This window comes from Parasteatoda tepidariorum, chromosome 8 (assembly GCF_043381705.1).
Source record: "Parasteatoda tepidariorum isolate YZ-2023 chromosome 8, CAS_Ptep_4.0, whole genome shotgun sequence".
NCBI lineage: Eukaryota > Metazoa > Arthropoda > Arachnida > Araneae > Theridiidae > Parasteatoda > Parasteatoda tepidariorum.
Window position 1 is genome coordinate 26,479,532 of NC_092211.1, and position 14,063 is coordinate 26,493,594.

The 14,063-nt window shown below is 27.2% G+C and overlaps 1 protein-coding gene across 4 annotated transcripts in view; it reads left to right on the plus strand.

Moving 5' to 3' along the window:
- The window catches only part of LOC107450450 (I-kappaB kinase epsilon), a 34,914-nt gene that overhangs the window by 4,168 nt on the left and 16,683 nt on the right, over positions 1-14,063 (plus strand). For all 4 annotated transcript variants that reach the window (XM_071184520.1, XM_071184522.1, XM_071184523.1 and 1 more), the window contains exons 3-10: positions 1,743-1,868; positions 4,012-4,152; positions 4,433-4,562; positions 8,836-8,926; positions 11,283-11,373; positions 11,456-11,613; positions 12,071-12,181; positions 13,100-13,279. In XM_071184520.1, the coding sequence (XP_071040621.1) occupies positions 1,773-1,868; positions 4,012-4,152; positions 4,433-4,562; positions 8,836-8,926; positions 11,283-11,373; positions 11,456-11,613; positions 12,071-12,181; positions 13,100-13,279 (998 nt within the window). In that variant the 5' untranslated portion in view covers positions 1,743-1,772. The remainder of the gene's footprint in view (positions 1-1,742; positions 1,869-4,011; positions 4,153-4,432; positions 4,563-8,835; positions 8,927-11,282; positions 11,374-11,455; positions 11,614-12,070; positions 12,182-13,099; positions 13,280-14,063) is intronic.

Here is a 14,063-nt window from a genome sequence, read left to right on the forward strand (position 1 = left end):
AAAAAAATAATTTAAGTAACAGTATAGAAATGTCATATTATGGAAAATACAACATAGAGTTATCGATGGGCTTGGTAATTGTGATAGTGTCGAATCAAACACCTCATTTGAAAAATATCGTCAAACAAACGAGTTACTATTAAAGAAAGAAAACCATTTCTTAATTTATCAATTTATTTAGTTCTATTTAAAATGGGCGGCAAAATTAAAGCTGCATTGTGATCATTCAGAAAAAGAAAAAGAAAAAAAATTTGCGCATAACACATGTTGTATCTTCAAATAAATTTCCTTTTTTAATATTTTTGAGGTACAAGAATACAGCTATAAATAAATTTAATACTTTTAAATAAAGGAAAGTAAAATAAATTTTAAAAAAAACGGAATAAAAATTATCGTTTGCTAATATCTTAAAATAACTTGTAATGTAACATAACTTGAAACTTATTATTGTAAGAATTGTATTGCGTCATTGTAAAAAAAAGTTTATTTTAAAATTAGAATTTTTTTTCTTTTTTTTTTGATAAAAAAGCTTTTTTATTTCGTAGTTAATTGTCTAAGTCCCTTCACTTTTGAAATCAAAAGTAAAAATTTCTTTCTTCCTTCAAAAGAATAAAGCTGGACAGAGGGGTCCAGAAGCTACATGAGAATGTATCTTTTATCTATATGACCTAGTCCGACCCCTAAAATTGTCTACAGGCCTTGTGAACAAGATTTCTTCCCTTAAAAAATTCTTTCCAGGAAAACTCTTGCCAGGCCTACTGACCGTCATCATAGCAGTATGGTTTCTTAAAATAAGCAATACGTCCATTTCTAAGAAAAATAAATTTTTCTAAAAAAAGAAAATAGGAACCCACACAGCTGCAGGAGGGGTTGCATTCCCCTAGGAACTTCTTGGAAGATCTCTTATTTAAACTACTAACTTCAAGAGGAAATAGTAAAGAGGGGGGGGGGAGCTTTTCGGAATCTCATTTACCCATAGCTTTTGAGCTAGAGGGAAGACAAGTTGATTTCAAGAAAAATATTACTAAGCGGGGGGAGACAGGTCAAAAAAATCCTTTCTTACAGGAAAGTGGTATCTTTTTGGAGGGGACACAACAGGGCGCATTTAATTATATCAGGGCAGGATAAAAGGAGTAAAGGGCAATAGGGCGGATATTTTATATCAAAAGGGCATACGGGGCGGGCCGCCCCGTAAACCCCGCTTAGAATGAACCCTGCACTTAACTTGAATGCATAAATAATTTACATAATTAACATTAGACTGCCCAAGGAAGTTAAACAATGATGTATATAATGACACAATTTCCTAGAATTTTGTGACTTTGTGTGCAACATATAGTTTTTTTTATTGTTAGTATTTACTAATAACTTGTAAAATAACTGTAAATAATATAAAAGATATTAAAAATTTATTTTGAACAAATTTCTTTATACGTTAGTTATTCTTTCACAATCCTGTCATTTTGACTACTTTTGGGCAATATAGCTACATACTAGTGTTAAATAACAAATTAATCTCTTATTTCGTATATATTGCTTAATATATTTATTACAATTGTTATTTATTTTTTATTATATGTTTACAACAGAAAACCGTGGCTCAGACATACCGCTTTCTCCACTGTTTTCTAATCTAACTTATGCAGTGAAATAAATTTCTTGTAAATAGTTAATAAATTACTTTAATATAAATTCAATGTTTAGAAACTGTATAAATCTTATCTATAGATTTTTTCTTCCAGTATTTGAAAAGCTGTCTCTCAAAAAACACAATGAACTGCTTAAGAAGCTCTTCCCATTATATGTGGAGTACTACCGATGTTTTAGGAAAGGGAGCTACTGGATCAGTTTATCGTGGTGTCCATAAAGTAAGAAAATTTTATGTTTTATTTTACCAAATAATGAACTGGATTGCTCATGTTGTTAGTATGAATATAAAAGATCCAGTAAAGAAAAGCTCTTTACTAATTGGCTAAAGGCTAAATATAAGAATAGCTCAATTCTGTGGAATTGGAATAAAAGACTGGCTGTTCAGGTCAAAAAAATAAATTGTCCTTTAAGAATCTACAACTGAAGGCCTTGGCCCTTCCCTGACTGATGTGCAAAATATGATGATTTTGAAATACAAAAAGTTGTTTTATTTTGGTAAATGGAATAAACTAAATTGTAATGATGCAATTGAAACCTAAGAAATTTATTTCATAAATTTGCACTGTGAACTTTAATGAGATATTTAGTTTCATTTAAAATTATGTATTATGCCTCTAAGCCAGGGGTCGCCAAACTTTTTTGATTATCGACCCCTATATAATTTTTTGAAATCTCCATCGACCCCCGCAAAAGTAATTTTCTGTTAATTAAAATAAAACTATATTAGATACTATGTTTGTACATTTATTTTACGATTTTAAGCATTTATTAAAGTAATAGTACATTATGTAACAATAGTTTTATGAAAAATATATTAATATTGAAATTTAAATACCTTATTATTAAATAATAAGTAATTATGCATAAGTAGATATAATAAGTAAAGTAACTAAAGATTTACTGCTTCTTGATCAATAAGATGGGTGGGCCTGGTGTCTTTTTGCAAGGTTCGCTATATTGGGTTCAAAATTGGTCAATTTTGTAATTTTCGTAAAAAAAATACAAAGTGTGCTATAGTTTTGTCGCGGGCTGTACTAATCCATATCATTAATGCTTACCTTCTTTTTTGTGCATTGATAATTAAAATTGATATCTAAACTAAACGAATGGTTTTATCGAAACAATAACTAATTATCCAAAACTATAAAAGTTTTAATAATGACACTACAAATATTCAACACAGTTTGCAAAGATAGCTGAAACTGCGTATGATATTTGCATTTGTAACGTTAATGCTCGTCACACGTGACATTTGGACAAGCGCACATATGCATATTACTTATAAACTGAGCTGAGTTCGTGCCACTGCTCGGTGGTACGTAAATACTTGTTTCACCTGAATAAATATACGTTTATTAATTTATGTTTTATAAAGAAACTGATATTGAGTCAATTATAAAAAAAATTCACAAATTTTACATACAAATTTTACATTAGGTACGTGTGATTTGCGTATTGAGAACTGTTTTTTTTCCGACCCTTCCGATTCGGATCGACCCCCATTCGCCCCCCTGTCTCAGATCGACCCCTGCTTTTGTTAAATAGACCCTTGGGGGTCTATATAGACCACTTTGGCAACCTCTGCTCTAAGCTATAAAGTTTACTTTTAATTGTAATTGCTTTTAGAGATCGTCAAAAAGAGCTCTCTAAATAAGAGCGACTCATTAATATTTTGAACACACTTTAATCTACTTATTTGTTTCATTAATAATTTTTTTTTTTATTTTTTATAACTGATTTGATTATTTGACCTTCACCGCATTTGGGGTGAAGGTTTGCCCATTTGCTAGAGAGGTTTTGATGGTCTTACCTAAAGGTTTTCTTCAATACAAAGTCTATGGAAAAATTCTGTCCCTCCCAAAAGTGGTCTTAAATAGAGGAGGTCGCTACAGAGAAGTGGAGGTTTCACATTACAACAGAATTTGCATAACAGAACTTTTATTTTTTATTAGGGGGTGGGGGATTCAAGAGTTTGTGCTTGTGTCTAACTCCTTGCAACTATGCTTGATTTATATTTGACTGACATTTTTGGAAAATATTAAATTTTTACTTTCGAGGAGAAAGTGATTGAAATGATAATGCAATGGACAATTAAGTAAAGTCCTTGGAGAAGGTTTATTTTTGTGAGAATAATGATAATATCCAAAGAAAAAGAATTTTTCATGACTGACAAAAGAATTTTTTATCAAAATAATGCATCTTAAAATAAACCTAAATATTGGTGCTAATTCCATCATCAGGAAATTAACCTATTTCATGGTTTAGTCATTGAAAAAATTAGTTAACTGTGGCAAATTTTCTAATTTGTTTCAAAGAGTTATGTCTTGAGTAAAAATTTTATTTCGCATTTATTATTTACAGAAAACAGGAGAGGCTGTAGCTGTCAAAACTTTCAACCATACAAGTCATTTGAGGCCTCTGGAAGTGCAGATGAGAGAATTTGAAGTTATGAAGAAATTGACTCATGAAAATATTGTAAAAATGGTGGCCATTGAAGAAGAAGTAATAATTTTCATTCTTGCTGTTTTTACTATTTTCATCTGCCTATTATATCTCATAAATTTAATATTTTAGCATTGATTTTATTGTTATCAAATATTCTTGACAATTTGTTGGTTTTTAAAATTTGATTCCATTCTGAAAAGATTTGATAACTAATCAGAAAAAATCCTTTATATTTAAATTCAGTAATGTTTTGTTTTCTATTAATTTTAGTGACGCATTTAAAATATATCTGTTGTATTGTAAAAGTATATTCTTAGTTTTTACTAATTTTTATTAGCTTGAGAGCCAGAAAAAAATTCTAGTTATGGAATTGTGTGATGCTGGAAGCTTGTTCACCATCTTAGATGATCCACAAAATAGTTATGGTTTGGAAGAAGAGGAGTTTCAAAGAGTATTAAAAGACCTTTGTAAGAATTTTATAAAAAAATGTATTTTGCAATTTCATTTTATTTACTCTAGATAATAGTAGCTTGTTTGACATAATTTAAAGGAAAATACACTGCAGCAAATGGTAATATACAGTGTTTGGGATGCATTAAAGCTTTACGATAAAATTCTTAAAAAAAACATTATACAGGGTGGCCACCCACCTGGAAAACCTTGAAAACCTGGAATTATCAGGGAATTTTTTTATACTGGAAAAAACCTGGAAATATCAGGGAAATTTGGATAAAAACCTGGAAAAATCAGGGAATTTTAAAGAAAAGCTGGAAATTTTTCTTTGATAATTTTTTTAATTTCACTAATTTAAATTATTTGCTAATTTTCTTAATTTAAATTATTTCATCCATTATACCCACTTTTTTTTAACGGAAATGTATCGCCAAACAGTTGAAATATCATCAACTTAGCAATACTTTGCTTGCATCAAAATTTGCTCCATTACAGCTGTTAAACTAGAATGCCACATAAAATTCTCCTACTGTTGCTAAACGAATGCAGAAACCTTTGACCGCTATGGGACTGTGCAATTTAGGAAAGATTCTGGTGTAGGTGGAAAAAGATTTAGGATATTAGCTTCTATTTTTAAATACTGTCTTTGGGCTGAATCCATTTATGGCTCAAGTTTGTTCCGATGCTTTGGTGGTTATTTTTTTTCTCGATTTTGACAAAATGTTTTTGTATTTTTAACTTTATAAAATTCTCCAAAAATTAGTTGGTTAAATTTTATGATAATAGATTTTATATCGCACTCTTTTTCTTTTTCTACTCCCATTCAAAGAAATCTGTGAATTATTTTTTCTGAGCAAACCAACGAATCACACATTTTTTTACAATCGCTAACAGCAATGTTTGTCGACAAATTGTTACAATTGTTGCATTAATGGCAATTTTTTCTATTTCATTTTAACCTCTTATAACATATTTTAATTTTAAAAAAAGGCTCCTTTGTTGGTCAATATATGATTTTTGATTCAAAATTTTGTACCAAAACATTAAAAAATAAATAAAAAATCTTGAAAATTGTCAAAATAAATTATTTTTTTCAAGTATGATATGTTAAAAAAGTAACATTTTGAATAAAATATTTTATAATATAGACACTTTTCTTGTACACATCCTATACTTTATAAGAAAAAAGAAACAAAAACCTGGAAATTTTAAGATTTTTATCTGGAAAACCTGGAAAAGTCAGGGAAATTTGAAATCTGATTCGAGTGGCCACCCTGTTATAAGATGAAAATGTGATTTTATTTTGAGCAGAGCATATTTATAGTATATTATTTAGAGAAGGTAATACCATACAATATATTGTAATGTAAAAAAAAAATTAAAAATCAAAAATTGTTAAGTATTAAAGATTATTATCTGATAATAAATAATTTCTAAAAATGTATTTTAATTCTAATCTGTAATCATTTAAAAACTTTTTCTTTTAAATTGAATATTATTAAATATGACTCATGACTTATTGCATAATGAAATGGTTTTAAACACAAAATAAATACTCCTTCTGGTAGTTTAAGATATTTTGAAGAGATCTATGTAATTTGTGTCAATGTAAAACCTTCTTTCATAGCTGCATGCTCGAGATGTAAAGTATATGTCTTCAAAATCTCTGTTTTTTCTCTAAATAAAATTAAATTTTAATTTTATAATGTTTTTCTCATCTAGCCTGGTACAACTATAACAGGGCTGCCATTGGTGACTAAATTGACTGTATTAAAGCAATAGCAACTATGCCGACTATTTTAGTAGAAATATGAGTAAAAGCAACTAATTTGCAATGAGTTGCCTAAAATCAGCGACTTTTTGTAATCCAATTAGTGACTAAAATGAAGAATTGCTTCATGAGTTCCCCCACTTTTCTTTTTGCCGCTCTTTCATTTTAACCAAACTTCATTCTTCCTCACTGTTAGCAAATGTCATTTCTACTTCATTTTTTTATAACGCCTGAAATTTTTAGTCTCTAGCTTTTTTTAAAATTTTTTTTTTATTTACAACTATTGTTTCTTATATGATATCTGATACTTTATGCCTCATAAAGAGTAAAACTAAAAATAGATATTTTTAAAAGTTGTGGAAGTTTTCCACAGCATTTCCTTCAACATAGCTCTATCTATTGTTGGCAAATCCACAAATGTAAATTTTTTATAAAATGTGAGTATCTAACTGCATATTATTTGAATTTTATACTATTGCAGTGCAAATAATTAAAATTATGTTAGAGGACGATACAATGATGGCAACTATTTTATATATCTTTGAGACTATTTAGGAGACTTTTTTTCATATGCAACTATTTTTATTATTATATTTTCTATTACTAAAGCAACTGTTTTTCTTGTTTTCATCCAGTGGCAGCCCTGCTATAATTTTATTGTATCAAAGCATCACACACACACATATATGGATGGTTGACCTTGTAAAGCTAACTACATATATCACAAGAGGTTAAAACTCGTCATAAAACTTCTGGGTTACTACTTCCGATTGATTATTTCTTATTGAATTGGGATACACAGGGAGTTTTCTTAATTTCTTCGGGTTTTAGGAAGCTTGTTATTTTTTACATTTAGTCAATGATTCATATATTTATTTAAATAGCATTACCATAAGTTTAAATCAGAGTTGCTGAATCAAAGTCAAAGAAAATTTTGCAGGAATTGTAAAAATTTCCTTGACTCCGATTAGTTAAAAGTTAGGTCAGTTTAAAAATGTTTTAATTTTGTTAAAAAGTTTTTGAAAAATATTTGTAATTATGTGAACAAAAATAATACTTTAATTAATGTTTTGACGACAATTTAAATAACTTACCACAAACTTTTAATTTATCAAATTTAAATATTTCTGAGTCTATGTTTAAGGGAACTACTAAAAAGTAACGCACAAAACTATTGGAACTATTGCAAAATTAATATTAATAAGTGATTTATTAGCAAATTATCCTTTTTTCCAAGCAAATTTATACAGCCAAGTTGAAAAATAAATTAAAAGATATATTAATAGTTTTTTTTTTTCATTTAATGTTTCATATCATTTGTAATAGTTACGGAACTGATTTCTTAGTCTCTGAACATTCACAAAATTTTTTTATCATTTCAAATAAGTATGTGTATGTGAAATATTGATAACTAGCTCTTTTCTGACAGTGATTTCGTACGATTTCAATATTTTGCACAAGATATTTTTGAAAAATTATTTCTTATCTGTTATTTGAAATAAAATGCATTTAACTCTACATCTTACATAAAAATTTATAATTTGATATTAACATTTGCTTAGAAATTGATGAAAATTTTAATAGAATATAAATTGTAGTCAAGCTCTCAGGACAAAAAAGTTTGGAATTAAACATTTCAACTAGTGACACTAATGCACATTTATAATTATTACTGAGCATAATTAAATGCATATTTATGCTTAATACAAAAAAAAAAATTTAAATAGCTATTCAATGAAAAAAAGTATATATAATTGAAAGCAGTGAGCTTAAAAAAAGGAAATTTGCATCACAAATTAATTTTAATAAATAAATTCAGAGAATCTGCATCATAAATTAAACATTTCAGCTAGCAACTCCAATGCACATTTGTGATTTACACTGAAAAAAAATTGAAATAGCTATTCAACAGGATGCGTAGCGTTTTTAAAAAGTGCTTAAAGGTGCTTATTTTTTATTGTTTTTTAAAAGCCTTTAAATGTGCTTTTTTCATTAGGTGTTTTTAAAAAGGGCTTAATTTTCCCTTTACCCTGTTGATTTTCGCCACATATTATGCAAAAAGACATTGTTCATATTGTTCTAGTCACTGTTTTACACAATTAATTCAATCCCAATCTATTTCGACGTTAGTCCTTAGCGTGTGAAAACACCATTTGTTTTATGATTGAAAATTTCATGATTTTTGACAGTTGTCAAAAACTATGCCTGCAAAACTAAAGTTGTTTTTTTTTTTTTTTATGACATGATGATTAAATCCGGATAAAACTGTCAATTGTCAAAAACTTGCCAACCCTGCCTAATTATATATATTTTTTAAAGTGCTTAAAAATATTTTTGAGTGCTTGAAAAGAGCTTATTTTTTGTTGAAAAATTTGGCTACAAACAAATGTACAAAAAATTAAAAGTAGTGGGTTAAAAAATTTATTATTTGTATCATAAGTTGTATTAGTTTAATTAGTTATATCATAAGTTGTATTTGTTTAATTAGTTGTCTCATTAACCATTTTCCATTTCAGCTGCTGGAATGAAATATTTGAGAGACAACAATACCATTCATAGAGATTTAAAACCAGGAAACATTATGAAATTTATATCTGTTGATGGAAGGTATTTTTTTTTCTTTTTTTGTCACTTCAATAAACTTGTTTATTGATCAAATATAAGTTTCATTTCTATGTTATCAACTTTTTATGTAATCTTGGAATTATTATGTTATTAGACAATGTTTTATTTAACCTTCTAATGCAGCGTGAGTTTTTCATTTGAGATCTAATAAACATTTAGATATGCTACAAACTCATTTAGCTTCTCAGGATTGCAGTGCTGTAATTTATTTTTACCCTGTATAGTCAAAAATTAGTGTTCTAGTACCAAGTGAGGACATATGCTTTTGTGGTATATTTTATCAATGTAATTTTAATCATTGCAAAACTGAATATTCAAACTTCATTTATAAGAAGGATAAATATAAGGTATAAGAAGAAATAGAAAAAATACCAACCTTTCTAGTAATGTAATATACCCTTCAAGATATCAGATTTTTCACTTCTTTTTCTAATCCTCCTTCGCCTTCCAAAGAGATCATGTTCTTTTAACTATCTTGAAGGGCCTGCTACCTTGTGTGGTTTCCAAGAACTGTTTGGATTCTTCCGATGGGGACTAAATGTAAATTACTGCACAAATTTGAATCTGAATAACATTATGAAGCAAAAATATATTTGTCCTCATGTGAGACCCACATGGATGAGAGGGTTAAATGAAAATAATAATAAAAAAAATGTTAAGAAAAATATTTAATTTATTACTTTTTTTCTTACCATTCTTACTTTGCATCGAATGTTTTGTTTTTAATACCATAATTTTGATAGATGATCATAATTTTTCTCAACTCAATTTTTTTTCATTATAAGTTGGATTGTTTTTAGCTTTCACTCTATTTGCAATTAAACTAATGTTTATGCGAAGTGTTGCAAGGGCTAAAGAAGGCTCTTGCCTTGTAATCGAATTAAACTGTAAAAATGGTGTGGGCTTTTAAGTATCATAATCTCACATATAAAATTATTATTGTTTTTTGTTTACCTTGGTAGTGTTTTTCAAAAGAAGTTAAAATCAATGTCTTCTCCCTATCAGAATTTGAGAAATATCAAGTGCAATTTCAGTACAATCACCCATTACAATTCTGTCCATCAACATTTTCTGAAAGGCAGTTTAGTTCTATACCTTTATTTGTTTTTTTTTTTTTTTAGAAAAATATCTTTGTTTTTCAGTAAATTGGGTTTAAAGAATTATTCAGGTTCATCCTAATATGTTTTTGTCAGTTTAAGCAGTAATGAAGGCAAATTTTAAAATCTGCAATATTTTACAATATTACATTACTTATATATATTATATTACTTATATATATTATATTAAATAATTTACAATATTGTATAACGTTTTCAAAATTTGAACTGTTTAATTTTATTGCTTTATTTACTTATTTTTGAAAAAAATCCTTAGCAGTTCTGTAGGTTATTAAAGGCTATTTTCTCAATCTAATGTAGCAAAGACTTTACTTCTGACCTTTTTTGAAAATCGCAAAAAACTTGTGAAAAAAAGACAGCAAAAAAATAAAAATTATAAATTTTATCTGAAATCTAAGATAATGAGAAAAGAGAGTTCCGAAGCAAAAGATAATGCCTTTTTATTTTGTTTTTTTATTATGAAAAATCTAATTGAATAGTAATTATTTAAATTGGTGTTTATTTATAAATATAATTAGGAACTGTTTTTTTTTTTAAATTATATATATATATTTGATCTTTTTTTAAAAAAATTTTGTGGAAAAAGGTTTTTTTCTATACATATTTAAAAGATTCATTAAAGAAATGCATAAAGAATAGTTTATTGCATTTTATTTGTATGCTATAAACATTGAAATCACTTCTCATGATGATTAGAGATACGAGGAACATCATTAGGTGTGATTTGAAAAAAGTGCGATTGGGGATTAGTTGGAGATATGACTGAATAGAATTAAGTAAGAGATTTGCTGAAACACAATTCCAGGTGTCTGTCTAGGTTTTTGTGAGAGGTACCTATTTTGTGAAAATTGAAAATTATATTAAAAAATCAACACAAAAATATGGATTTATCGTCTCTTATGGGATACAAAAATAAAATTTTAAGAAAAAGTATTTTGTAAAGTTAAATTTGTGAAGGTACTGCTAAACGGTAATAAATTTGGCCTGGACAGACCCCCGGAATTCCTATGTTATATCTCAACAAGTCTCCTAATGATGTTTAGCCCAGGATATATTTCTTCTTTACTTATAATTTGTGCTTGAAATTGAATTATTTTGTCAATGGAAATAAAATATCTCTTTACAAACATGAAATATCACTTTCAATGATTGTGACAATTTCATGAAATTATTTAAATGCATAAAAATAAAGCTGATAAACTCTTTGTTCTAAAATTCAGATCCATATACAAGTTGACTGATTTTGGTGCTGCGAGAGAACTTGATGATGATGAACAATTTATGTCACTTTATGGAACAGAAGAATATTTGGTATGGCATTCTTTGCGGTCACAATTTTAAGTAATAATTTTTCTGTTACGATAGTGATTTTCATTGTAATGCATACTTTTAGCACCCTGATATGTATGAGAGAGCTGTGTTGCGTCATCCTGCAAATAAACCTTTTCGAGCAACTGTTGATCTTTGGAGTATCGGCGTTACATTATACCATGTGGCCACAGGATCATTACCATTCCGACCATTTGGTGGACGAAAAAATCGTGAAACAATGTAATTTTTCAAAATCATAATAATAGTTTTCAAATTATAAATTAAATCATGACTAGAAGATATGATATTTATTAAAAATAGTAATATGTGTAGAATATTTTCTATATAGTAATGTAAGAATTTCTATATTATCTTTTTAAGTTTTTGCTGTTGTATTTTTATGGGCAATTAACTGCCTATTAATTTTTTATTTAATTATTATATTAAGCTTTAAATATTTCCTGGCCATCAATGACTCAAAAGTTTTAAAAAAAATGTTTTATTTACTTTTATAAGTTCTAAGGAGACAACTTTTTTTTTCTTAAACAGAAAATTCTGTTTATTAATATTAACTAGTCAAAATAATGTAAAGCATCTGTCTGAAATAATTTCCTTATTAATATTTTCTATATAGTGTTGAAAGAACAAATGTAAAATTGTGAGAGAAAAAACTAATTTAATTGCTATTGCTTTTTAGGCATTATATAACTACAACTAAAGCATCTGGCGTAATATCTGGTGTACAACATAGTGAAAAAGGACCTATTGAATGGAGCAGAGAATTACCTAAAACCTGCTTATTAAATCAGTAATGTTTTATTTATTCTAGTTTTAATTTACATTATGTTTGTTATTTATTTTAAAAAGAACATTTACTTGTTAAAAGTAAATTTTGAAAATGTTAGTTTTCTTACTTACTTTCAATAACTAACTAAACGCTCACATTCTATAGTTTTTTTTCTGGTTCGCTTATTTTTTATCTTTAAGTAGTATAATTTTATAAATATCATTTAAATAATCATTTTTTGTATGATATTTCTGTTCTTACTTGTAATATTAATTTTTAATGATTTCCTGTGCAAGCAAATCAGTAATGCACGTCATTATTAAATCAATTCTAATTTAGTCCTAATGCAATTCAAGATTTATTTCACTACAATATTATTTTGTAAAGTAAGTCTATTATTTTGATTCTAATAAAAGTACTAGGCATAGATTTTTTTCATAAAATTAATATGAATTTTTATTTTTTAAATAATTATTATCAAACCTAAGATTATGTATACCCAACTCTTTAAAAATGCGTTGGGTGTTGATACATTACATAATTTGATTAAATATACTAAACTAATTTCATAAATTAGGTAAAAGAACTTTGCGTTAAAAATCTAGTGCATAAATAAAATATCCTAATATGATGTTATTTTTCTAATAAAATTATTATTTATTCCTAGTGTTAGAATGTAACAGCAATAAATTGTTTATTTAGGTTCTGTTTGTTTTTTTTCCCAAGTTGTTACATCTGTGTTTGAAAAACGAAGAAACTAATTTAAGCAAAACATATTTTTTAATTGAAAGATATTTGTCAAAACAAAATCATTTAAATTGTTTCGATTAATGTACCATTAATGTTCAGCTAATTATCAAATAGTTAATATTTTCCAACTATTTTTTCACCCTTATGTCTGCATGCGTTTGTACTAATATTTGAATATTTTTTTTTTAGGGGTCTGAGAGATTTAGTGACTGTACTCTTAGCTGGAATTCTTGAATGCCATGCTGAAAAAATGTGGACTTTTGATCAGTTTTTTGAATGTGCAATGGACATTATCTCCCGAAGAATTTTTCATGTATTCTACATGAATGAAGGCAAAGAAATATGTCTTTATATGAAACCCACCCATACGTAAGATTTAATTTTGAAGTTTTTATGGGTCTTAATTTGGTTTAAAAATTATGTTAGATAGAACCCATTTGTTTCACATTGTGCATGGTTATGTTGGAATTATCATGATATTCAAAAGCATGAAGTTGCAGCATGGAAGTTTGCCAACAATTAAGCTCATTAATGCCAACATTCTGTTTTAAAATCAGTACAAATAGTCAACAAAAGCTTAAATTTTTTTTCTTCATCTAAAGTAGAATATAGCCATTTTATATTTTCCAGTTTCATTCGAAGTACTCATAGCAAAAAAAGCATTTAAGTTATCTATTTATAAATTAATTGAATTGTATTATTGAATCCTAAAAATGTTTGAGCTTTTCAATTAAAACAAAAATGTTATTATTAATATAAAAACTTATTGCTTGAAGTTTGGAGCTACCAGCTCTACAGCTTAAAAAAATTCTTTTTTTTTTTCAATACTTGTTTTATTTCTATTGTTACTTAACCTATAAAGCAAATAATCCAAATTCTATTATCAGAATTTTTGTGTGAGAAAAAAAAAATTAAATAATGGATGGTTATAAATAAGAAACAGTACATGTAAGTTAAAAATTATCATTAAAAATCTGGCATGAACATGCAAAAAAAAAGTTGAACAAAACTGTAGATTTTGTGAAATCAACAGCTTAAAGTTTAGATCTTGTGTAATTGGGGCAGGATTAAATATTTTTAAAATTTTTGTAGTTTTCTTGATTTTCTATTACTAACTGCTATGCTTTTTTCAGATCTAAGATTGCTAACCAGA